The sequence below is a fragment of the Manacus candei genome, unplaced genomic scaffold (assembly GCF_025592945.1).
Source record: "Manacus candei isolate 608988 ecotype Guabito, Panama unplaced genomic scaffold, ASM2559294v1 h1tg000017l, whole genome shotgun sequence".
Lineage (NCBI taxonomy): Eukaryota > Metazoa > Chordata > Aves > Passeriformes > Pipridae > Manacus > Manacus candei.
The window spans coordinates 6,122,349-6,147,370 of record NW_026138065.1 but is presented as its reverse complement, the minus strand read 5'-3'; the positions used below and the strand labels follow the sequence as shown (position 1 = coordinate 6,147,370).

The 25,022-nt window shown below is 34.0% G+C and overlaps 1 protein-coding gene across 12 annotated transcripts in view; it reads left to right on the top strand.

The window, feature by feature from the left end:
- The window catches only part of CEP170 (centrosomal protein 170), a 99,710-nt gene that overhangs the window by 46,028 nt on the left and 28,660 nt on the right, over nucleotides 1–25,022 (top strand). For 9 of the 12 annotated variants that reach the window (XR_007903990.1, XM_051783796.1, XM_051783792.1 and 6 more), the window contains 4 exons: nucleotides 1,544–2,020; nucleotides 4,644–5,290; nucleotides 16,961–17,110; nucleotides 23,406–23,532. Coding sequence is in view for 11 of the 12 variants with exons in the window: in XM_051783796.1 (XP_051639756.1) it covers nucleotides 1,544–2,020; nucleotides 4,644–5,290; nucleotides 16,961–17,110; nucleotides 23,406–23,532 (1,401 nt within the window). In the remaining variant the exon portion in view is untranslated. The remainder of the gene's footprint in view (nucleotides 1–1,543; nucleotides 2,021–4,643; nucleotides 5,291–16,960; nucleotides 17,111–23,405; nucleotides 23,533–25,022) is intronic. The other 3 variants (XM_051783798.1, XM_051783795.1, XM_051783797.1) reach the window with 2 other exon arrangements.

Below are 25,022 nucleotides of genomic sequence, written 5' to 3'. Positions count from 1 at the left end.
GCAAAAGCACAATAGAAAAACCTGTCTGAATTATGAATGTCTTTTGTGTTTCCAACAGCTGTTATTAGAAAAAATTAATTAAAAAAGCTATGTTACCTGCATCAGAGGTATTTTATCCAGTTGGTATCCAAACATGGCAATAATAAAGAATGTGTACTATTTTTGTTTCCTCTCCATAACATCATTATTTTTTTAACTTTTCCAGCTATTATTCTTTCACTTAAAAAGTATATTTCTCTACATCAAATTGCCATCCTTGTTATTTTTTTTATTTTTAACCTTTTTCTAAATCCTCACAAAATGCCCGTGTTTGTGAGGAACAGCATAAGTGCATTACAACATCCTACATCCTTTACCACTTAAACTCCTGACTTCAGTATAAAGGTTTGTGTTGCTCCCTTATTGCACAATAGTTTCATAGAAAAATATTAACTGTCTCAGCTGATATAGTGTGGCTATTTTTAGCGCCAGAAATCTATTAATTGCAGTCTTATTTCTTTACTTGGCAACCTGAAATGATTTCTTATACGTCTTAATGTGGTCCATGATAAATCACATAGGAGCTATTCAGAATTCTTTCATTGCAATCTAACCTGGATTGCTACTGACATCTCCAGCTTGTGTTGCTTTTATCACATCTCTATACTAGATATTTTGGCTGGCTTACTCGTTCATGAAATGCAACCAGAAGGCGTGCTTTCTTAAAGGAACATTGGTAACTTTACTGCAACTACAGGAAGCGTTAACCTTTGTTCAGTTCAGCTATACAGTGGAACTTGGAATTACTACCCTGTGCTTTTTCCACATTCTGCTTTCTTTAGCCATTGAGAACATGGCTTGGTAACATTATGCATGTTTCCAGCTATTGTTTCTTTTTCTGTTCATGTACAAATTTAGGAAACAAGTAAAATAAGAGCAGATGACAGCAGGATTTAGCTCTATTCTTTGGTTTTATCCCTTGTAGAAACATAAGTGTTTGAATTCCAAAACACTTTCCCGTGCTTATCAGTGTTAAACTTTTCAAACCAAAATTAATATTTATTTTTCATCAATGTGTGAATTGTTTTTCTGAAGAATTTTACCAAACAAAATTATACTAGCTATCCACTGCAGGAGATGGAAGCCAGACCAGTAGCACTTGTTTTAGGGCACCTTGATTTGATTTTTTTCTCCAGTAGTTTGGAATTGCGATAATGATAAACTCAACTATTTATCTGATGTGATTTATCTGTTTGCCACGTTCAAATAACTCATCTGACCTTTGCATCTTTTAAAAATATTTGGAGTGCACTCTGACAAATTCTAGGTGAGATTTTTGCCACTTTATATGCCTTACCGGTAAAGTTTGAACTGTCTTTTCCTTAAAACTTTTTATTTATAATTCTGGAATTGTTTTTCCAGAACTACCTTGCTCAGTCTTCTACACAATCTTACTGTTTATTCCAGAAATTACCCAAGTGGCCTTTACAGGAGTTCAGAAAATTCTTGAAGAACCTGGAGTTCCCAAGTATTGTGAAATCTATTTTCTTATTTTTCTTAATAGGAGGCAGCACAGATGCCAAGCAAGCTGAGGAGCAGTCTGCATCTGCAAGTGAAGAACTTTATCCTTTCTGTAGGGAGCCAAGTTATTTTGAAATCCCTACCAAAGAATTCCAGCAAGCTTCACAGGTAGCAGAGAGCACTATTCATGAAATTCCAACAAAAGACACCCAAAGCTCCCATGCAGCAGCCACAGGGCATGCTTCCTTTACCATTGAATTTGACGACAACACTCCTGGAAAAGTGAAGATCAAAGATCACGTGACAAAATTCACATCGGAACAGCGTCACAAGTCAAAAAAACCTTCTTCCTCCAGTGGTCAGGACCTGCCTGGGCTTCAAACAGTGATGATGGCTGCAGAGAGCAAAGTAGCAGATTGGCTAGCACAGAACAATCCTCCCAGAATGATATGGGAACCAACAGAGGAGGACTCCAAAAGTATTAAGAGTGACGTTCCAGTGTACTTGAAGAGGCTGAAAGGTAAAGTGAATGATTCCAGCTATGCTTGCTTCTGAAAGCAACGATTCCTCACCAGCAGCCAGTGAGAGGATCCCTGAGCCCTTGCGGAGTTCAGTTGAAATGACGAGTACTCCACATGTGCACAAGGATCTGGGCTGGGGAATTTTATTGCAGTATTAAGTCTTAAAAAGAGGATAAGAAACCAAACACTAAATCCTCTTACAGTGAGTATAATAGTTGGAGATGTTCTAGTACAGCTGAAAGCATCAACTATTTAAAACACTGATCTTGAAAATTAAAAGGAAAAAATCCAAACCTTAGTTAAATTTTATTTCAGTTTTTCCCATGCATTACTTTAAAAAGCTGAATTGCTTTTTAGAATCAAAGCTCTGAAGTTCAATTTATGCTTTTAGCAACTCTTTCAATAGCCTATGTTCTGTGAATATTCATATGCTCTAAGAAAATCATTTATGGCAAAGAATACATCATGAAGTTACTCTGCTTAAATGGATCGTATTTGATGAAGTCAAGTTTGAGGCAGAAATCTGAAATAAACCGAGAGCTTCAATTTTTATACTAAGCTTGTGGAATATTGTATTTATAAGAGTGCTGCTCTTGAATGCAGTTCCAAGTGATTATAAATGTTCATTTACTGCAGACAGTGACATTTCAAATAAAATTAAATCAGATGTTAAATATGATAAGTGTATTTTCTTTTGAATACCACTTAGCAGAATAGAGAATAAAGTAATTTCAGTGTTCAGATGAAGACTGCAGTGCCATTTGAACTTTCAAAATGAAAACTGCTGAAGAATTTTTTCAAGTCTCTTATTTTCTGTTTTCAATTTCAGTGGGTTAACCCTTCAGTTCCCATTTTCCTTGATTTTACAACATTATCATGTCTAGCTCTTAAACTAACTAGGACTTGGTACAAGATGCTTTCTTTTACTCATCAAAAGTCTGCTTTTTTAAGGCTGACTCTTCCAAATTAACCTAAAAAAATTTCTGAAAACAGAATTATATTAATGTGCTAGCGTTAAAATAATAGTTTATTATTTCTTCCAGAGTATGTCACAGAACAGAATTCTTTGGTCTTCATGGTACTGTATTGTATTCATGAACATTCTTTAAAATATTAGCCATGACACCTGGATAAATAGGAAGGAGGCTTTGTTTATAATCCTTTTCCTGGCAGAAGCTTCTCAAAGTCTGATTAATTTTCATCTGAAAGAGGTGTAAGTTATGGGGTGCATATGGCCATAGTAAATATGTGAATTTCGTAATCTTTTATGAGCTGCTTGTATTCTCACTCATTGCTTGTATTTTTCAGTAAAGAATATACCTAACTGCTCTGAAAGTTCGATTTAAAAAACAAAACAAAACAAAACTTACTGGTTTTTTGTCCTCAGCTTTTTCTTACAATATTCTGTAATAAAGTCCCAGTAGTAAAATTATATTATATGGCTTTCACTGTGGTATTAATTTTGTTTACTATTATTATTTGGAAGTATATGAAGCATCCCATAATTTTTGTAGGCACTGTTCAAAAAACTAGAAAACAGGAATGTAAGTTGGGATTTCAGCTGTGTTTTTAGTGCTATTATTCTCATAAGTAAGATTAGCCAATATATAATTCCTATTTGCCAATATATAATTACTATTTAACTGAATAGTAGCTGTGTATCTTAACTGTTTTAAGTGAGAAGACATAAAAAAGCTATCCTCTTGAGAATAAAAAAAATTTACAAATTGTACATTCTATATATGCATGAGCAAGATTTGATCCAGAAGAGCTCAAAGAATGAGAAACTGTTCCTTTCCAGGAACTAAGCTAAAGACTTAGGAGCGTAGACACTGTCATTGTACATGAAGTTGCTGTGTGTTAAATGTGACTTACAACGTTCCAGCCTTCCATGCTTACCTTTTCAGGTATCATTGCAAAGTGTATTCATAGGAGTATACATGTTTTATTAAATAATCCTTATTCATAAATCTCACAGTAGTTTGTGAAATGAATAAGTAATAACCATTTTACATGCATATGTCAGGTACTGAGTGGGGTGAATGATGGAAAAACTTATTCTTCTTGGGAAGTGTAATAAGGAATTCAGTTTTGAGTAGACATTTCTCATGATAAACTATGGTAAATGTGGGAGGAATCCAACAATATGAACTGTGGCTCTCAATGTTTTATTTCCGCTGCCAGAAGGGCTATTTTAAGGTTTTCTTTTTCCTCTTGACCCTGCCTAGAATGTGTCAGTAGTCATTTGTAATCAACACACTGTGTAACAAAGTTAATATGATTTGAAAACATGCTGTTCTACAGCTGGTAAAATACTGACTTTTGTGTATCAATGATAAGCATTCACAGATGAGAATATTGGTGAAAACGGTAATTCAAATGCACTCCTGTTACTGGTCAGCTTCTAATGTGTTTCATTGTTAGACTTGCAGCAAACTGACTGCCTTTCCAGGAACTGTACAAAATTTGCTGAGAAATTTGTACTGAAAGCTGTTGGAGTTGAAAGAGAAGTCCAATTTGAAATCGTTTCCTTTCTAGTTTTCTGCTTGAGTTTTTTTGTATATGTTGGGTTGGGTCTTTCTTTGTTTCATTGTGCTATATGTTCTTTTGCTTTACTTGTAGGGAATAAGCATGATGATGGTACACAAAGTGATTCAGAAAATATTGGTGCACACCGGCATTACAGTAAACGGGCAGCACTTGAAGAGCACTTAAGACATCATCATACAGAGCTGAAAAAGTCACACCAGAAAGTCCATTCCACAGAAAAGCAGCAAGAGCAAGGCAGTTTGAGTCAGACTGCCTTTATGATTGAGTTTTTTGATGAAGACCATCCTCGAAAGAGACGTTCTTACTCTTTTTCTCAGAATGTAGGAGCTCTGTGCCCAGAATCTCCATCTCCAACACCTCACACACGAGCTGAAAAAGTGAAACCTACATCAGGAGAGAAAGCAGTCCCTTCATCTGTGCAAACCAGCTCATCACATCACAGAGCAGTACATGGTGTTCATGCCAAACTTCTAAAACAAAAATCAGAAGAACCCTCTGCTGCATTACCTGCCTTACAAGCTGTGTTGTTAAGGAGTTCGGGAAGTCTTGGCCATAGGCCTAATCAGAACCAGGAGATGGACAAAAAGTTGAAAAGCCAGCATATTTCTGTCGCTACTGAAAAGGACAATGAGGATGACCAGAGTGACAAAGGTACTTACACTATTGAGTTGGAAAATCCCAATTCTGAAGAAATGGAAGCCCGTAAAATGATTGACAAGGTGAGAAACCTAAAATGTATACTGATGGTAAAGGGTTATGTGATAAGTGGGCAGCAGTCTACTACTTATTAAAGCTACTGCAATAACACAAGTTTTTAAACCAGTCTATAATGATGAAATAAAGAATGTCATAAGAGCAGCAGCATGCATTTGCTAAAAATTTTTCTTGTCTGATAGTGCTCTTCTCTTAGTTTGGTAGTTTTACTGTGTTTTTAGAAGATTTAAATACTGTAAGAATACTAGGCAACAAAATCATTTAACTGGTATTTTTATGAGGGTTGTTAGGTATGAATTTGTATCTCCCTGTGGAAATAGTCACTTGTTCTTAAAAGCCTATGGTCTCTATATTTTTCAGTATATAAATTGGTTCTATTCAAATTATTGTATAGACATATGTTGTAAATGTTTTTTATACTTATAAAAAAGTATATTCAATAATTTTAGGAACTTAAATTTTGGTGTCCATTATAAAGAGTAAGTATAAAAATGCTCTCATTTTCCAGAAGTGTTTATATGACAGCAATGTAAATCTCCTAGTTTGGTTATTGGTAACAATAGAAATATAAGTAACAATACAAATAGTATGTGTCATTAAAATATCTGTGTTATATAACTGCGAGTAGCTCTTTCTTCAGATTCTACAGGAAGATATGCATAGGAGAAACTATCTTTGATCGTTTGCCTTCAAATGACTCTTGAGATGGATTTTTTTCAGGTTTTGTTGTGTTTTCCTAAATAATCCGTTGTTGTAGAATGTCTGCATCCAATTCTAGGCTAGTTTTTTGCTAATTTAACAGGAAATTCTTCACTTACTTGTCTTAGAATTAACTAAGGATTTGTTTTGCGTGTCTAAACTTTTTCATAGCTTAACAAATACATTAATACATTTAGAATTAACTTTGGCTAATGTTGAAAATTATTTTCTGCAAAATTTCAGTGGTTTGATTTTGTAGAAAAATTGTGATGTAGTGGGGAAATGAGAAATTTTATTATAGGTGGTTTTATTTTATAATGGGTGTGTATGCAGCGTTTGGGAGGGGGATTAAAGTAAAGGGTATTGCTTTCAATAAATTGCTAATGATTTTGCCTTTTATGGATTCTGAAAAGGAAACTTTTGACTTCTTTGAGTCAGTATTCAAGAAACAACTGATAAGTACAAGCATTCCAGATGAAGTAAGTGAATATTAAAGAACATCATTGCTTTGACTTAGCGACTACAAATTTCTACATATAATTCTTAAGTTATAAATCTTCAATTAAATTGCATCAGAAAATTTGTAAGTCAGGTTTTAGCTAAGCATAGTTGTTCAAAAAGTTTATTTGGAAACCAGAAAAAAATTTCCAAACCATTTGGAAATAGACAATTTATTTACTTTATAAAAGTGTTAATACTGTTTAACATTTAGTAAGATTTCAAATTATCGATGACCTTCAGTATGCATTCAGGATATCAGCAGTTTTTTGTTTGAAACAAATCTCTCCTGTTAGAGGAGAGGTTCAGGAACAGGAGGTGAATTTAAGGGTTAGGGATGGTAGTAAAGTATTGGTTAATATTCTGAGTGTTGTATAAAAAGCTTTTGGATATCATAAATGCCCCTTACTGCTAACTTAAAAAGTGTCACCACTAGGAATTAAAGATTTATTATGAAGTAAAGCAGAGATGTTTTTTCTTCGAGGTCTTCCATATCTTTTCATTTCATGTCTGTACTGAAGAATTATGAACAGTGTATTTTACACCCAGTTCAAAGAGGCTTGCTATGCAATTCATATTTGATTTGGTAATATGAAAGAAGTATGGTATTATTTTTATGAAGTGCAGAAAAACAGCCAATGAAGAAAATCAAAACCAAATGGAAGCCAAAATTTCTTCCTCTTGTTGAGCTCAGCTTTATTTCCCTCCTGTTTTAAATTGCTAATGCCTTGGGTACTCTTACTTTGCCAAAGGGACATAAGTGAGTTATAAAAGAGAGACTTTTGTTAGCCTGTTGACTCCTGTGCTTCTTTATTGAGGTTTTACAAGAATTATTGATATACATTTTAAAAATAATTCCATTATAACTGCTCTTTCATTGTTGGCAAATCAGTCCTTTTTCTGAACTGTTACCATGCCTGCTCAGTTGAGTCTCATTTAAGAGTGTCTGTTTGGTTAAAAGTTCAGTTGAAATTCAAGAGTTTAGTTTGCTAGGACTGGGGTGAAAATGCAGTACAAATAACAAGGATGACTTTCTAAAACATTTGCACAAATAGTGCAGTCTTGTCAGTAGCAACTTACATTAGAATTGTGCTAAGATCTGATTCACCTAAAGAATTTCCAATGGAATAAAGTACTTCTGGGTTTGAGTATTTTTTCCCTTTTATTGGAGGATAGGATGAGTGACCAAAATATCCAAAGATTACTTCCAAGTGTGACTCATTCACTTGGGAAACCCTAGCCTTAGCCTTACTTCTGTAGGCAGAGTCTGCTCTTTTCTCTAGAAAGGAACGTAAGAGAGAACCACTAATGCATGAGTAGTGTTAACTTGTCAAAAATGAAGGTGGGATTATTAATGCTTCTTTGAGTTAAAAATCCAAGAGAGGCATGCAGGAAATTAAAGCTAAAATTCTCTGAAAATAAATGGAAAAAACCCATATATCTATGTAATTCTAAACAAAGGGGGGGAAAAACCTTCATGTTGAGCTATACCATTTCCTTCAAAAGTACTATTTTCACTTAATTAAAATAACCTTTTATTAAAGATTCTAGGAAATAGTCTCAAGAAAAATAGATGTTTGTGGGAACTGATTTTGAAAAATCAAAAACTATGCTGTCCTGCTTATTCAGCATCTTGATTTCATTTAGATTGCTATGGATCCATTTCTTCCTCTTCTATTCTTTCAGTCTCTAAGAAAAAAAGTATTGTCACTACAGCAGAAATGTAGGATAGCAAATGATACCATCTTTACTTCTCAACCACTTAAAAGCCTGACTTTTGAGAAGAGAATGTGAGAAAGAGGAATTATGAGAAAGAAAGAGGAAGACATTTCATAAGTAACAGACAAAAGCTTTTTAATTTTGTTACTCTTCCTTAACAGAGAGGAGTAATCGTATATTTGCAGTGATGACTGTCTTGGGGTGAGTGTCTGTCACTTACCTAAAATGTAAGATTCCAAAAATATTACGCTTGTGTCTTACACAACTTTCAAATTTGCAAGAATTTAAAAAAAAAAAATATTTTAATTAAAAAAAAATAGAGTATGTATACAGGTAGTTTGCAGTTGTAAACATTAAAACAACATGTATGGTTGTGTCTTAATGTTCTTTATAGATAGAGAACACTTAAAAAATAGCAATAAACCTTGTTTCCTAAAAGTCCTTTCATTAGCCAGTGATATTTCTGCATCCGGGTCACTTAAATTCATGGAGAAGTATGAATTGGTTAGTAGGCTACGGTTTAGAAAATAAATATGTTAATAATGAGAAAAAAATAATAGATGATGTCTCTCTTTTTATGCATGCAGAGCTCTTTTTAAAATTACAGCTGAGAGCAATTTCATCAGTGTGTAGAGAAGACAAGCTGCTCTTATATACCACAAAGACCACCTTGAACATACCAGGCATACAATATCCTCTACTGTATAGCTTCAGAAAGCCACAACTCTTTCTAGCAGAATAAGGGTCTTATTGTTGCAACTAAGTGCAAAATAAAACAAATTCAGCATCTTGACTTGGTTTAGAACATGTTTTCAGTGTTACTGTTACCACATAAAATACATGAGTAAATGGGGCACAGTCAAAGGATTTATTTTTCCTCTACATCCAGCCATTTTGCTCTTTAGACAGGTGCAGTGCTTTCTTTTGTTAACACTTAGCAATTGCTCTCTATTTAGCTCTGAGCTGTAAATTTTCTATCCATTTTATGTTTTTGAAATAAATTTATTAGAAGAAAGTTGTTCTCAGCTGTCATATCATGTTAAAAAAATCTTTATGGCCCACAGAAAAGGTAAGTCTGTCAGTGGATGAAAGAATTAAGAATGGTGCTTCTGTGGTTCATCTTCCTTTTTTGTTGATATAAAGAGACCAAATTATCATGCTAATGACTTTTCTTTTTCAATAAAGCGAAGTACTTCCAGTAATAAATATTAATAAATGAATGTGCAAATAATTCTGGATGTGTTTGGAATATTAAATACTTTGAGGCTATTGAAATAAATAAAAGCCACTCAATGATTTTTTTACAAGTTCCCTGAGGATTTTCATGAAGGGGTCTTTTTTTGTTTGTTTTGTGTAAGGTTTTTTGTTGTCTTTCTTCTTCAGCCAGTTTCATTTTAGGGTATTTAAAAATGAAAGTATTTTGTACAACTTACTGTAGCAGAGTTAAACTCTTCTATGCATGTGGAGGAAGGGAAGGAATAGAATTGAGGCTATATCTATGTTTCAAGTCCCATCAGCCTAGCTAACCAGGGAATCTAGAATGTTATAGCAGCTCATATGCATATGGAAACATTTGGCTTAGATGAAGTTTTCTTTGGTCCCCAAATTTTTTGCTTCAATTATATTATATTCATTTAGATTTCCTGATAGATAATTTTTTTATCAGCAAAGTAATTTTAGATCACAAATTCAACATACTGATTCCCAAGCAGAAGTAAGACTTGAAAAAATGTATCAAAATGAAACCTCAATCCATCCTTCTGCCATCTTCAAAAAGACTTACTGTGGCCATTTAATCACTTTCTTTTCAATCCAGAGTCCATATTTTAGATGTTTAAAGTCTTTGTTTATATAGATAGACCATAATAGTAATGACCTTGTTTTTAGTGTGCAGGCTATCATCTTGAATTCTATTTGATTATGTACTATGCAATGAGTATACATAAGATCTTACTTTATTGACTCAATCTGGAGAGAGATTTTTTTTTCCCCTTTAAAAATTTGGAATAATACTTTTGGAGGGAAAACTGTTGGTGTTCACTGTAGACAGCAGGTTTTCCAATTTTATTTACTCTGTCTTTCTGTTCATAATGATACTTATTTCAGTTTGATTTGACTTTTTTTTTAATTGGAGTAAGAATGGAAATTATTCTGAAATATGAATATAATAAAATGGATTCTCCTTATTCTTTTTGCTCCCAGGATATATCTATTCATACTGTATTATAGTGCTGGCTGATGTGTTTTTCAAGGAGTGTGTACTTTTGAATGATTTTTGTTGTTGCTTTAAGTGTTCATAAAGCTTCTATGCCAGATCTTGTCTCCTCTGTTAAAATTTTATCAATAATCCTGGAGATTGTTATTTTATTATAACTCCTCTTGTTATGGAGTTAACATACATGTTATGGACTCCTCTTGGCAATTTTTTTTCAGTATTGTAAATGGAAAAACTACTGAAAATAATCAATGGGCAAGGAGTAAGTTAGGAGAAAAAAAATCTCAGCATGTTTCAATGACTGTTTAAGGAACTAAGATAGATATATCAATTTTCAGAAAATGACTTGCAGGTCTTCTGTCTTTTTACACCCTCTGGGCTTAATTGATGTTAGCATTGCTTTAGCAGTTTCATCTAGAAAGAAATGCCTTTTAGCCCCACAGAATGTCTTGTCTGCAGAGTCGGTGTGTTTTATGAATATAATGCTAAAAAGCCATAGAACAGTTGAAGTCTGTCAAATCATCTGAGCATATACATTTTGTCAAGAGTTCAGAGGATATTTATAATTTTTTTTCTTATGAGGAGTTTTGTAGTCTCTAAACTTATTGTCTCCTTTTGAATTTGGAATCGAAAAGAAAATTAATTCTTCACTGTAGCAAACAGGGACAAAATATATATGCATGTAAATATGTAACTAGTGTCTGTTAAGAGGAAGTTCTTAGACTTGGCACACTGATCCTTTTCATTTGCTTATGTAGCTTTTTTTATACCAGAGCATCTTGCATCTGATTCTATAACTTCAATATGTAGTTAAAATGGCATAAACAGCTTCTGTGAAAATCCATGGCTATTCATGAGATATGCCCTGCACAGAACACGGTCTTTTTGCCTGGGATGGCCAGGATAACTGCCAAGAACAAGTGAAAACTATTAAAATCAGACTCCTGAGAAGCAGCTTGGTTAAACACAGTTCATACAGTAGCTAAACACAAAGTGAGCTGAGGTACTGTACTCTTATCGCGCTTTCTGAAAGATGGGAAAAAATGTTTGCCTTTTTTCTGTATGATCAATAACTCTACTTTTAACAACCAATTTGCTGTATATTATGAATGTCTGAACTGCCTTCTTTGGAAGAATTATCAGGAACTCAGTCTCAACACTAAGTGCAAGATTGCCAAGATGATCTGCGATATGGATCTGAAGCCTCTTCAATTTCCTTGCTCTCTGGAATCCTCTTTTCCCATCAATCAATCAATAATCCTCTGAGTGTGGCATATTTACAATTTCTTCTTCTTTCTTAGTACACTCAAATTCTGCTTGTATTTCCAAACCCATACTTTTAGCCCTTTTTTTTTTAAGTTTGTTTCTTACTTGTCTGACTGTATCAGTTCACACCTCAGTTTCTGAAATCTACTTTTGACTTCTCTGACAATCAAATGTACTCATCATCTTCCTTTCACCTAAAAAGTTATGAATCATAACTGCTATCATAATTCACATTCTCATTACTTTACAATGACAAATACCTTATTTCAAATTTAGTCACTTGTTCCTTGTTTTATTTTGCCATGATCCTTTCATTAATGCACTGTGCAGTGTAGCCCCTTGTCCATTACCTGTGCTCTGCTTTGATTTATTTTTCTTTTTTAACTGTTCATCTTTGAATTCCCTTTTGTACACTTTTTGTCCTTAGGTTTTATTCTGTTCCTTTTATACAGATTGCCTGCACTGAAATTGATAGCATTAATATAATGTAAATCATATCTGTTTCAAATATATGTTTCCAGATTGTGTCTGTCCTTAGGATCTGAAAGAATAGAAAAAGAATTATTGAAATAATTTTAGTTTTCAAATAACATCATTAATAAATAGGTTCCTAGTTAAAGCTCTCTGAATTGCATCTAGAATCTCATTTATTTGTTGGGTTTCTGTGATTTTATTAATATTATTAGAAATTACTGCATATCCTTCACATTAAGGCTACTGCAGTAAGACTATTGGGGAAACTTTAGTAACTCAAAATTTTAAAACTAAATAGGATTCTTCAGATACGTATTTTGAATAAAATTTGTGCTACTAGTTTGTGTTCATGCTCTTAGAAATGCTTTCTAATGTTTTGTGTAGTCAGTATGTGTGGAGAACAGTAGAATCCCCATTCTAATATACATAATTTGCTATAAAACCGAGTGAACATATCTGTTAGAAGTCTCAAATATGACTTTTTTTTTCCCATTGATATCAGTATCTTCAGTAATGATTTGGATGAGGAACTAGGTCTGTTTTCATTAAGTACTGAATAATTATAAGCCATGAAATAGTTTAAAATTAAAGTAAGTATAAAGTCTAGGCATTATGAACTTTGAAAGGCATGTGAATGAGATACAACTGGAAAAAGTTTTCTTAGTCAAGAACTTTTTAAAAGCATGTAAGGAAAACATCAAGTGGGAGTTTGGGTGTGGGTTTTTTTTAACTAACCCATTGTATTTTTGATTCAGAAAAATAGTTGCCATTATTTTTTTCTGACCAGTTTTTATTTTAGTTTCTAGAAGGTATTCCATATACTGAGAGAGAAAAAAGCCCTCTGTAGTTTTAAAGAATCATCACTTTTGATAGTTCTAAAATCATTATATTCACCTCAAGTATAGTTCATCTATGCTACAAAAAGTATTAATTCACTGGGGGGCAGGGGAGTGGGGGAAGGGAGAGACAATCCCTATCACTAAAGCTAGCTTGTGTGAGAGCTGTGTTTCATCTATGGTGACAAGCAGGTGAGTTCTGAGTCATGATCTGTTTTTGCAGGGGAGGTGTGTATGGCCTGCCAAAACAGATTACTCTGCTTTCTACAAAACTAGCCCTTGCCAAACAGGGCAAGCCATGTGCTCAGACTTGGTCCTGTAGCTCATGCTGTCTCCAAAAATATGCCAGTGCTTTTTGCAATGATTGCATCTTGTTTGTGTTGATTTACATAGGTTTTGTTAATTCTTGTTTGCGGTTCGATAAATAATTTTAAAAATTACTGGCCTATAGAGATAAAGTTTTATTCTCAGACTATTGGAAAAACTATTGCTGACATAAAGTGATGGAATTTATGTATATCTTCATTAAGGTGCAGTTATTTTGCCATCAGTTATTTTTACTTTGCCTCTGTATTTTTCAGGCCAACTTTGCATTCCAGTAACAGGATGGTGCTATAGTTTTACCACCAGGGAGTTGCTATAGTTTTAGCCTAGTGTTTTGTTCCTTTGTTTTACTGGTTGAACCACAGAATGTAAAAGGGGATCTTTGGAGGGTTTACTGTTCCCTGTTTTGAAATTGAAAAGTATCTGTTAGGAACTCCCCTTTTCCCTGCTGATTTATGATATTTGGGGCTCTCTCAGTACTGGCTCTCTGCACTAAAAGACCTGAGATGCTAAGTTATTATGTAAGATCACTGTTATTAAGGATCATAGAATCACATAAGCTGGAAAAGACTTTAGGAGATTTCTAGTTCAAACCCCTGCTCAAAGTAAAGTCACCTTTGAGTGACAGGTTGCCCAGGATTTATCCATTTGGGGCTTCACAGCCTACAGTGGCAAAGACTAGGCAACCTTGCTTGGCTGTCCTGTCTGAACCTTGCTTGTTTCAACTTATTCGAGTTATCCCATGTCTTCCTGCCATGCACCACTGTGAAGAGCCTGGCTGCCATCTTGATACACTCCTCATGGGTACGGGGGGCTGCTATTAGGGAACCCCAAAACCTTCCCTTCTCCAAACTGATTAAAGCCCAGCTTCCCCAGACTCTTCCCCACGGGTAAAGGGCTCTAGTCTTGACAATCTTGGTGGTCCCTGCTGAGCTCTTCTGGTTAGACAGTGTCTCTCTTGTACTGAAGGAACCAAACCAATGCAGTCTGTCACCTGTTTAATCCATTTACTTAAGAGGTCAACTGGATTGCAGGTTAAACAAAATTATTTTGACTACATTTCCTAGATGGGGCTTGACTTTTTACAGCAAGTGTTGTTGTCATTCCCTTGCCATTCAAAATGTCCTGATTTGCAATGGAAATTGTTCCATGCTTCATAACAATAAAATAGTCATTTTTAAATACCACCACCACAATTTATACCATATTTCTGACTATTCTACCATTATAAATGTGGCAGGACCCTGCAGGAACCCCGTGTAATGGTGCAACTTGGTGCTGTGTCTAGATTTTTCCATCAGTCAGCTTACAGAGATTCTGTGAAAATTGTCATCCTGGTTTTTTTTGTTTTGTAACTTCATGAAACTTGAAGTATTCAGGATGAAGTAATGTAATCTTCCTGCTAAAATATAATTTCATTAAAATAAATGATTGGGCAAAGCAGGGCAGAAAACTTTTAACTTTCCAGAATGATACACATTTATCGAATGTTTTCCCTGTCTAATAATACTGTCCCCAAATATTTTGTTTACCTTTTCTGATTAGTGGTACTATTAGGAGGTAAATCTATTATATGGGCCTTGTTGCTACCCATATTATCTTTCACAGAAAAAAAATAGGCAACATTCAGATTTGGTTTTGCTGTAATTTCAGTAATATCAGAAGAATAACCCAATTTGCTTAAACAGGAGTTCAGTATCAGAAAAAGTAAGATTGAAAGAAAGAAGCATTAGATGCTGTTACTTGTGATACAAGAAATTTGCATTAGATGCTGTTACTTGTGATACAAGAAATTTGCATTAGATGCTGTTACTTGTGATACAAGTAAAGAAATTTGCAATGGTAAATCAATGTGCTGTCAGATAATAAGAAGCAATTTACAGGCAGCAATTTGCTCCTGTAGCCCTGATTAGATATGGAAGTGTGGAATTAATATTTTCCTTCAGGTGCTTATGCAATAAAAACAGAATTTCCTTTCATTTAAAAGAACATGTAAAATTTGTAATCAGTGGAACTGTGCTACACAAAGAAAGTGTCTGCAGAATAGTGATATAGTAAAAGAAAAGAGTCAGTGGATGATAATTGGTTTGCATCTTCAAAAATTGCTACAACTGTGCAAATCATATCATTAAATAAAAAAATTTTCATATCATTCTTTTTTAAAAAAAAGTAAATAAACATTTTTTAAGTACTCTTAAGCATTTTCTAATTAAGTGTATCCAGACATAATTTTTGTATAAATTGAAAATTGGAGAGCATGCCTGCAGTGTAAAATGGCAGAAAAGCAGGCTTTTTTTTGTGAGAGTGAAATACAAATGCATTTGAGAAAGCTTCTTCAGGTATAAATGTATAAATGCTATAGCAGAGTCTTTCTGGACAATTAAGCATTTGAATGACAGGGTGCTTAATTATTATTTTTTCCTTTGTCTGCTTCTCAGAAACTAACATTATAGTTTGTGGCCATCTAGTGGTGAATCCATTTTTAAACACACTAACCTTGTAGTAGACCAGTGCTCAAACTTTCCTGTGCAAACATGAATTACAGAACACTTTTGGGGAAAAAATAATTCTGAACTTCTTTTTCTCTTTTGCCCTAGTAGTATTTTTTACAGGAGGATAACATCTGTGAAGATCATTTCCTTCTTTCCCTCTCTTTGTCTTTCTATAAGACAAAGCAATTTTCTGTGTTAACAGTTTCTTTTTAGTTTCCAGTTTTAATGTGTGTGGGAGGTTCATTTTATTCTGTAAATTTTTTTTAATGTCTAAGTCCTTGGTAGTAGAGTAGTGAATTTGTTAGGCAGAAATTTAAAAATTTTATAAATTACATGTTTCCAAGATACAAAATTCTCTGAAATATCTCTGAAGTATACATCAATTCTGAAATCATGTTCCTTAGTATCTGTGACTCACAAGAAATTTGACAGATAGTATTCTGGCTCTCCTGTTTAAGTCCTTATTACTAAATTGCCGTTGTAATAACATTTTTCTACAATATTTTTTTCCTGAACAACGGTTTTAAAATGTCATGGGAAAATTATTTTTGTCATAAGTGGAAGGGATTAATATAAGCATCATTAGGAAACAGTGTAGTAAAAGAACTGTGGCAAGTCATATATTGAATGAGATGAGTCTACATGGTTCATGAGGCCTGGTGGACTTCTAACATCTGCTAAGTCCCTAACAAATGAAAAACTGAAATTTTGTTTGTATTAGAGAAATAATTCAATAAGTATATTAGTAGCAGATGTAAGCATTTGTATTTCTTGTTTTCACTAGGTAATAGCAAAAATTGGAAATTTTGTGGTTCCAGTATTGTTTTTTTCCTTAATTGGTAAAATGGTTTTTTTTAATGATTTTGCTTTTACCCTTTGTTTCTTTCATTAAAGTGTCATTTTTTCATATCTGACCATTCCAACTAGCAGTTCCTTGAATTTTCATGGTGTTAATATAGACTTCCACTCTTTTTTTTTAATTACTGTAGATATTTCTGATATTTAATTTTTAGAATTCACCAAGACAGATAAGCATAATACAACAAAACCTACTTAAGTTCACTCTTCAGCATGCCACCATCCATCCATTAACATTGAACATTGTATCAGGATGGTATTGGGTTAATGAATGTAATGTTGTTTCATTTTCAGGTATTTGGAGTGGATGACAGCCAGGATTATAATAGGCCTGTTATCAACGAGAACCAGAAAGATTTAGTAAAAGATTGGGCTATAAATTCTGCTACAGTAGTGCTGGAAGAAAAAAGACCACTGAGTACAACTGGATTTCTTGACACAGAGGTAGAATTTAATTTTTGACGGTCTTCTTTTTTCTTCCAATAAGAGAGAGCACTAAGAACTGACCAGTAAGTGTTAAACAGCAAACAAAATCTTGCCTGGAAAACATTGGCTCAGATCTATAAGTATTTTATTTTTCTTTGGCCTTTATTGCATTATCAAAACTTCTCCATCAGAGAAGGCACGTTACATTGTGAAGGTGTTTTAAACTTTGCTACCTTTCCATGTGTACTAACACCAGTGTTGCAGGAGTTTCCTTGCAACATACATTGGCACAGTATATGCTACTTGTAAATTATGCAACAGAACTGAGGAAAGCTTATTATGTTTTATAGCCCAAAAAAAAGTAATTATACTAAAATTCAGAAATAAGATGTATGCATTTAATGTGTGATACAAAGTCAGCTAGGAAAAAATGGTGGATAATACTTTTCAGATTCTTTTTCTGAAGCCAGAGGGCTTCAGGTTTTTATGTTCACAGTTTTTCTTCAGTGAGATGCCACTCATAACAAGTCACTTATATTAGTTGCTTTAGAAGCAGTATAATTTAATCAGTTAGTGAAAGATTAAGCAGAGAAAAATGCCTGGCTTTATATATGGCTCAGAATATGCACACAGGCTAGATATTAATGATATTTCATATTGAAATCTTGGGAGACATTCTGATATCATTGTGATGGCTAAACTGTAACTTGAAATCTGTCTGGAACAGAACAGGATCACACTGGAGCAGAATTAATCTGATAACAGTAATGAAGCACATCACACTAACTTCTACTTCCCTTGGGAGACTGTTTCTGAAGTATGATCCTATAAATTAGCAAACTTTATAATTAAACATTTTTTTAAAATGTATCAGGAGCTGAAAGTATGACGTAGTGTGCCTGCTGTGCAAATACACTGATTTTAGTATCTACAAATCTGCTTCTCCTAGAGAAGGTGTGGTTTATCGTGGTTGTATTCTAGTTACTGTGAAGTCTTGAGACACGAAGTCTAGAGGAGTGTCTTTGACTAGTTTCCCTAAGATTATTACTTTGTCAATTATTACCATATAGCATAGGCATATCAAGTGGAAAAATTGCCAAACTTTACCTTTCACCTTGCTACTTTACACAAATCTGCAATCACATTCTTTCTCTCCTTTTTTTATGCCTTTTGCAGCATTCAGCTCTTTTCTGCCATATCAGTTTTCAAGAGTATTGATATTTTTCGACTTTTATAATTTCATAAGCAGAAGAATATATGATATATTTTATAAACGTAATAGGGATCTCCAGGTGTCATATTTTGCAAATAACAGGCTTTGATTTTAGAGGACTGAGACTTCTTCTGCAATCACAGGACAGGTTGGCAACGACATACTAAAACTCACTTTGATTTAGGTTGAAATTACAAGAATTATGCCATTTTATTACTGTGGCTGCATTAAAAGGTCTTTGTATATTACAATAGAATAGGTTATTAGCATAATTTAAAATACTATTACAAGTTATGATGATGTGGGGAAAAATGAAAATTATTTAGTAAGTCAAGGAGGAAAACCGACATAAGCAATGTGGATATAGCAAGGATTAGCGTAAGAAGAGTCAAGGACAGATGAAGGTGGAAGAAAGGCTTGTGAGAGAAAGTTAAAAATAGAAGTTGGTTGATAGATAGGTAGAAGTAAAAGAAGCTAGTTCAAAAAATTAGAGTTGTGTTTTGTAGGAAAATAATGGAAAAACAATCATGAGGATAACTACTGAGAGAAGATTGTTGTATCTAAAGTCTTACTGCCAAAACTTGCTCTCAGTTTGTTTTGTCATTAGGAAAGGGAGAAGCAAATGTGTTTGATTTGTAAAGTATGTGGGTGTCATGTTCTCATATACAAACTTTTCTGCTTGTGGGTTTTGGAAGACTTATTGCATTACTGAGCTGCAGATCATAAGTTAATAAACCTAATTGAAGATCTTGACTAAACAGTCAGGTACGGTCAGGGTAGCTCAGTGTTCCAGTCTTGCGTCCACTCAGATTGTGGGTGGACCTTATTCCAGCTGCCCATCACAGTTATGCTTGTAGATTGTTTAGCAGAATGAGGTGAAGCCAGAACGTGATTGACATAGAAAAAACAAAGAATAGAAATTTAAGAAATTTCAATTAAGGAAGATGGAAAAGATGGCCAAGGTAGGGCAGGTTCACCTAGAGTCACTTTGGGGGTTGAAAATTTATTCTGAACTTAAATATCTTAACTTTACAGAGCTTGTGAAGTATCATGAATAACATGCTTGGAAAAGACCTAGAAACTGCTTTTCTTATTAAAGAAATTCTCAGCTTTTCCTTTGATGTGACAATCTTTAGTACTTTGGAGTAGTGTTTGTCATAAGACTAAATAAAATGCAGACTGAATGTCATGACACAATTGGATTGAGACTGAATACTCTGGTTCTTGCCTTTTCGATGATTAGATATAGGCAATAAAAGTACTAAATCCATCTATTTAAAATATTTAAATGTTTTTATTTTCTATATTATAAGCTGCCACTTGCCAACCAAGGTAAGTGTGATTTAACAACAAAAATTAAATAAGGTAGAGAACAAAGAGAGTATTACTGTTGTTGTTGTTGTTATTATTATTTATTCTTACTATGTGAGCTTGATAAATTAAAATACTGTAGGCATTTGGGCTATCATTTATCCATCCAGCTTCCTTTAATTTTCAGTGGTCAGTTGTCTAACCACAGCTCTTAAATAATGGTTTATCAACATTGTCTTTGATGTGCTTCTGTTTTTTGTTTGGTTTGTGGTTTTTTTGTTTGTTTGTTTTTTTATTATTTTGTAAGACCAAAGCACAGTTAGAAATCTGGTTCTTCATCTCCAGGATCGTCAGTGACACTGACTACAATGTTTCTGTTGCAGTTTCAAATGCCCATTTCATGTCTTTCCCACTGAAGATAAACTAAATAGTACTGCTGACATTCTGAATATTGAATAAGTTCATTCATGTAAATGTTTGCTATATTACTTCTTAGAAGTGGGATATTTAGAGACTGTATTTCCTTTTCATTTGTTGTGTCTAATTACACTAATTTCCTGTCCTTCTGTAGAGCAAACCATTCAGTTTGAAGTTTGATACTTTTTTGTTTGAACTTAGATGCTATACTGAGATGTAGGATGATGTGTCATCAATACCATATGGCTGTGAAAAGGCAAATAGGACCTTTGGATGCTTGGGAAATGTATTGTTAATACAAAAGAGCAGTATTATTGCCATGGTGAAGCTTCTTCTGTAATAATAGCACTGGAATTGTTACTATTCTTGGTTAAGAACAGTGAATACAAGTCTAGAGAAGGAACAAAGAAGTCTACTCAGATTATTAAGGGAATGGAGCTTTACCTTACAAGAACAGATGAATGCTGTTCATTTAGTCTAGCAAAGCAGAGATGGGTACAGTTGCTGGGGTTTGATATATAAATGGAGTAAATGTAACAGAAGGAAATAGAACTGTTTGAGATAGGTGTCAGTGTTGTTCCAGGAACAAATTGAAGACACTGGCTTTAAATAAAGCATGTATGGAAATTTGTAAAAAGATCATCACCCCTGGAGGAATATAGTTCTGGAGCAGGTGGAGTAGGGAGGGACTAAAAGAACTGCTTTCAAGACAGCACTTCAGTTTTTGAAAAGGTGACATAATACAATTCTTACAACTTCAACTGACTGGAGTTATGTATCTGAAAAGACATCTTTACATTTTTTTTTTTAAATTTCATTAATTTCAGCTAGTTGAAATTTATTTTTAAAAGAATATTATTCTACTTTGAAATGCCAAATATTAGAGATGCTTCCAGGTATAATGTGTGTGCTGTGGATTTTTTTCAGATGTGGAGCCTGAAACCCTAAGTCTTCAGGCTGAATAATCAGTCCACAGAAATCCGTCAGTACATTTTCTAAAGATTTATTACTCCTGTTGATTTTATGTGTGCAATAAGCATAAGGGAAAGCAGATTTAACCTGAAGTTAAAAGGATGGTGGCTGATATGTAAACTCAGCTTTTCTGAAAGCCAAGGAAATTCTTTTTGTTACTCAAGAGAAGATTTCAAGGAATGCTTACTTGAGAGCCTGTAAGGTGCAAATTAATATGGATTATAGGAAGAGCATTAGGATAACTATATGTGACTTTTTAGATGTGTGTTTTATAAACCACACTTTTTTGATGTGCTTAAACTACTATCAGAAGAAACTGATTTTCATAGCTATGTTGTTCATAGCTTTGTTGTATATGTGGGGAGTTAGCAAAGCACACATTTACATTCACTGCAATGTAGAAACCATTTTGGGCAGTGTAATTACATTCAGAGAAAACTAATTTATCATGTTGCTTTACTATAGTTAGTCTGTGAAGTCTTTAATATTTTTCCCCATTTTGAAGTAGAATTCACATTTCTGACACATCTATCTCTGAAATTGGTTAGGTGGTACAGAAGGAACTAGTTGGAGTTTTCTATACCAAAGACAATTGGGATGTCTATCATGTTTGGATTTGGCTGTAGTTAATTGTTTTATTAAAGATGGAAGTTCACTAGTACCGACAGGAAATAGAGAAAAGAAAGTTTAGAGATAAGAAAGAAAAATCAGGTTTCAGCAGTAGTTGTCAGTGCATAAATGCTGCATGCACAGGGTTTTTCTAGTGTTCTTCCTGACACCCTTTTCCTTGCATTGTGTTCAGGAATGCCCATAAATAACAAACATTGAATTGCCTTCCTTTGCTTTTATTAGACTTGAATTTTGTAACATTTTGCTATATTACTTCTTAGAAGTGGGATATTTAGAGACTGTATTTCCTTTTCATTTGTTGTGTCTAATTAATTCAAAACGTGGAAATTTGTATAATAGTTCAAACAAATAACTTGGTCCATCTCTGATTTACTACATTCATAATATTGTGGAAGAGATTCATGATGTTGCACTTGTTTGCATTAATCAGGAGTAATTCAAGATCCTAAATTCAAGTTTTTCAAAAGTCTAAGTAACTTTTAATTTGAAAGAAGTTATTATACACTAGGTGACATTGTTCACCATTCCATTTTTGCTAAATAAATTTTATAAAATATATAGAGTTTGTTCCTGGTCAAAGACCCAGAGCAACCAAGGCATTAGGCAAAAATCAGCATTTTGAATAGAAGTGTGAAGATTTGAAGAGGCAGCAGAGCTCCAGCTGACCTTTGGAACAGCTCCTACAAGTGTCTTTATTAAGCAAGTTACTTGTATCTCCACAGCTTTCCCATCTCTTTTATTGCTCATTTGGCCTGCTTATGGTTATGTAACTCCTTTGGAACTATAGGCAGTGATTTCTGTCATTTGCAGTACTTTGTCTTTTGAGTACAATAAATTAGACTATGTAAATTTCTGTAAAGCCTTTGATAGTGTACAGCCCGTGTGTGTGTGTGTGTGTGTGCGTGCATGTGCAGATATATATGCATTGGCAGTTGCCAGATGTCTTTATTTGGAGATATAAGCAAGACAGACTAATATATTTGATAACACAGTAATGTTACATTATATTTAGAAAATCAGTTTTTGAAAAAAATTATATAAGAACACAAGAAGATGGTTTAATTTTATACTTTTTTACATTTAAAAAATTTTCAAGGTTTCAAAAGGCTTACCAGCAAGAAAGTAAATTAATTTTCTTTCTAGTTTAACTGCAAAAAAAATTATCAGATACTAATGACAGTGACTTCACTGTTAGCCAGAAGGATGGTTTAAATCTAGTCTTTGCTTCTTTTTTTTGTTTAGACCAAACAAATAATCTGAGCTTCCTTTCCTTTCCTTCATAAGTTACCTTACTCTTTCAGTCCTTAAGGCAGTCTTTCTATAATGAAGTAAATACAATATTTCATCTGGACAGAAGGGTCTTCTAAACTGGTAAAATGTCACTTTCTTGTCTTCCTGAAGCACATTTTTAATTTTTTAATGCACCCCCACACCCCACGTTTTTTTCCTGCACTTCTGAGCTGAGGACTGAAATAACCTGATCTTAGAACTAGCGAATGTTCTGATATATTTTGTATAGGTTCTGATGTTTAAAAGTTCACTGCACTAGGAACTGTTGTTTATTTGGTACTGATTCTGCAACTATATAGATTTTGTTTGTTTGTTTGCCATTCTAGAGCTGGGAACTCTAAAATTTATGGAGGTAAACTATTTTTTCAGCTTCCTCCAGGAAAATAGTGTCTGACATATTTATTCAGGAAAAACCTGGAAAGAATGGCATGCTTTTTATCAAACTGTTGTAATTTTCTTCTGGTTTTTTTTCTTCCTTAGGAAGGTTCTACTAATCCTGGAGGTAAACGTTGGGTATCGCAGTGGGCCAGTTTGGCTGCTAATCACACACGTCATGATGAAGATGACATGAGATTGGAGTCATCTGTGCCTGCTCCATTAGAAAATGGTATTAAAAACTGTTCTTGTCATATTTCTGCTGAAGAAACCTAAGAAAGGGAGAAAAAAGTGATTATGTACACTACTTAAGCAGCTTTCTTACTCTTAATACCACATCTTCACCTGAAGTTCTTAGCAGAAACAGTGTAAAAACAAGCTCAGCGGTAGTGTTGTCTGGCATCGCAGATGAGTGCCAGGATTACACTGAATGTTACTGAAAAAGGAAAGTTAAAAACTCTTTAATATTAGAGAAACTTTCACTTGACTACGGTTGGGGTTGGTCTGCATAGTATGTTTCTTTCCTTACATCTTTCTTGGTACTGGCCCCAAATTATACTTTAGTATAATGACTATTAAACAATTCAACATGAGAGACCAGTGTTCAGCTGAAGCGTAGTATCCTTCCTTGGAAGTAAGAAAACCTTCTGTGTTTTTTGAAAATGCCAGAAACCTTAGCAATGAACAACTTTATCTCCCTTTCTTGTAGCACCAGATGTTCAGGCTATGTATCTCCATAGTTTACCTATTCACATTTCTGATTTTTAAGCAGTTTGGTTTTTAACATCTACACTCTTGACTACAAAGGAGTTGCTTACCTTACGTTACTTCTCTGCTTTTTTTCTTCCTCCCAGTTTCACTTTAGAGGTTAAGATCATCTTTGGGAGAAGTTTTGCAAAGAAGTTCTGCTTTGGATGTTGCATAATGCAAGCCTCTGTGTCAGTGCATGAAAGAATTCTCACCAGTAACTGCTGCTTGTATCGTAGCTTTTCCTCCCCTCATAACCGTTGAATTTTGCCTAGGATAGTGAAAGTCAAAGGAGATGGAAAGGAGAAAAATTAAATTATCTGATATACATAGAATAATGGAAATCAAAAGCAAATTTTGCACTGTTTGGGAGGATTGGATGTACATACAGGGCACTTAAAATCATAGCTACTGAGACTGATCCTTTGGGTGGAATAATTGGGGGCTTTGGTGGTCTTTTGTTTTCCATATTGTTTTAAACTGTCACTTTCAGATGGGACACTAACTAGGATCTTCTTTGGAGAGATGAGGGTTTCTTTTACCATTATAAGAACTTTATGACATAAAGTGAAGCAACTACTGTGTAGCACATACACATACTGCAAAAATTCTAAAATACTTAAGGAGAGATAAAGAAAGCATTCAAGCACCAAAGGTGTAACAAAAGTAAAATTTGATATGTATGTCAGAAGACCACTTCACAAAATGTCTTGTTGACTTAGATGGATGCCTGTATCTTCTTTAGAAACCTTAGTAGCCAAATAGAATGCTGAACAACTCCACACATTTTTTTTACTAAAGGCTGTTTGAAGTTCACCAAGAGGCAAGTTACATACCTATATGTGTATATAAAATATTTGATCAGATGGGTATGTCTGAGAGAAGTCAGTCTTCACAGATAGCAATCATATTGATTTTCATTGAACTTTCACTTTTTCATAATTTTCAAGAAAAAAACAGTCCAGGCATTAGAAA